Source organism: Penaeus monodon, chromosome 23 (genome assembly GCF_015228065.2).
Source record: "Penaeus monodon isolate SGIC_2016 chromosome 23, NSTDA_Pmon_1, whole genome shotgun sequence".
Classification (NCBI taxonomy): Eukaryota; Metazoa; Arthropoda; class Malacostraca; order Decapoda; family Penaeidae; genus Penaeus; species Penaeus monodon.
Genome location: NC_051408.1, coordinates 30,792,557 through 30,793,511, shown reverse-complemented (window position 1 = coordinate 30,793,511; position 955 = coordinate 30,792,557). Strand labels below are relative to the sequence as shown.

At 42.0% G+C, this 955-nt stretch overlaps 1 protein-coding gene across 1 annotated transcript in view; it reads right to left on the bottom strand.

Moving 5' to 3' along the window:
* LOC119588210 (hemolymph clottable protein-like) overlaps positions 1-955 on the bottom strand; it is a 24,837-nt gene that overhangs the window by 17,698 nt on the left and 6,184 nt on the right. Inside the window, 3 exon segments of the mRNA XM_037936911.1 lie at positions 1-163; positions 269-428; positions 725-826. The exon segment at positions 1-163 is cut by the window's left edge and continues 1 nt beyond it. Of these exon segments, the coding sequence (XP_037792839.1) occupies positions 1-163; positions 269-428; positions 725-826 (425 nt within the window).

Below are 955 nucleotides of genomic sequence, written 5' to 3'. Positions count from 1 at the left end.
TAGTGAAGGTGTCGATGCCCTCCTCCTGGTCTGAGTTCGTGAAGGCGATGATGGAACCCTCCACAACTGCCCTCTCGATCCTGAGTCCTTCTTCTCCCCTAAGGATGTAAGTGGCCACCGAGCTCCTGCTGAGGGACTTCTTGGTGCTCCTGTCGGCGTTAATCTGACGGGAGATGAAAGCGGCATTGTTATCTTGAATATATTAATTCTCACGGAAAGGTCTGTTTTTGGTTATGGGTAAAAATGGGAGCATCTCATCAAAGCTGACCTTAATAGCCACTAAACGCTGGCACTCGTCAAAGTTTATGGCTCGCGTGACTTTCCAAAGACTGTCTTGAGTGGCGTTCACATTTATTACTTGTGAAGCGTTGCGCCCTTTGGCGGAGGCGCCCTTGCGAGTCTTGGTGGGCGTTTTTGCTGACGCCTGGCTGGAAGGAACAAGGCAAGTGGTGCTGGTAGATAGAATTAGCATATCTGTTTCAACACAGCTTGACCTGATTGCCAATGCTGTTAAAATACTGAGGAAACATAGAGGCATAATAGATTACTAATATAATTCATTGATTTCTTTAACCAGAGATATTTTTTAAAGAACATATCCAATATTTAATTTTCACAAACATAATTACGACTTAATGCAAACATTGATCATATGTCCACTATCCTGATTTTAGCAATATTTAACACATGAAACCTCTGCCTATGACTCAAGAGGCCTCCTTACTCAGAGGAGAATGTGCCTCGCTGCTCGTCCTCTTCTAAGACGGTTTTAAGACGCTGGTTCTCGAAACCGGCCAAATGTTTAGGCAGCTTTGTTGTAGAAAACCTGTGGGATAAATTTTAGCAGTCATTTTTTCTCTTTTTTCTTTATTTGTTTCTATTTTCACTGCCCTTTTTACAGCTTTTTAAAATTTTACTGTTTCCTTTTAGCCTCTTTTGCTTTACTTTTACTCAA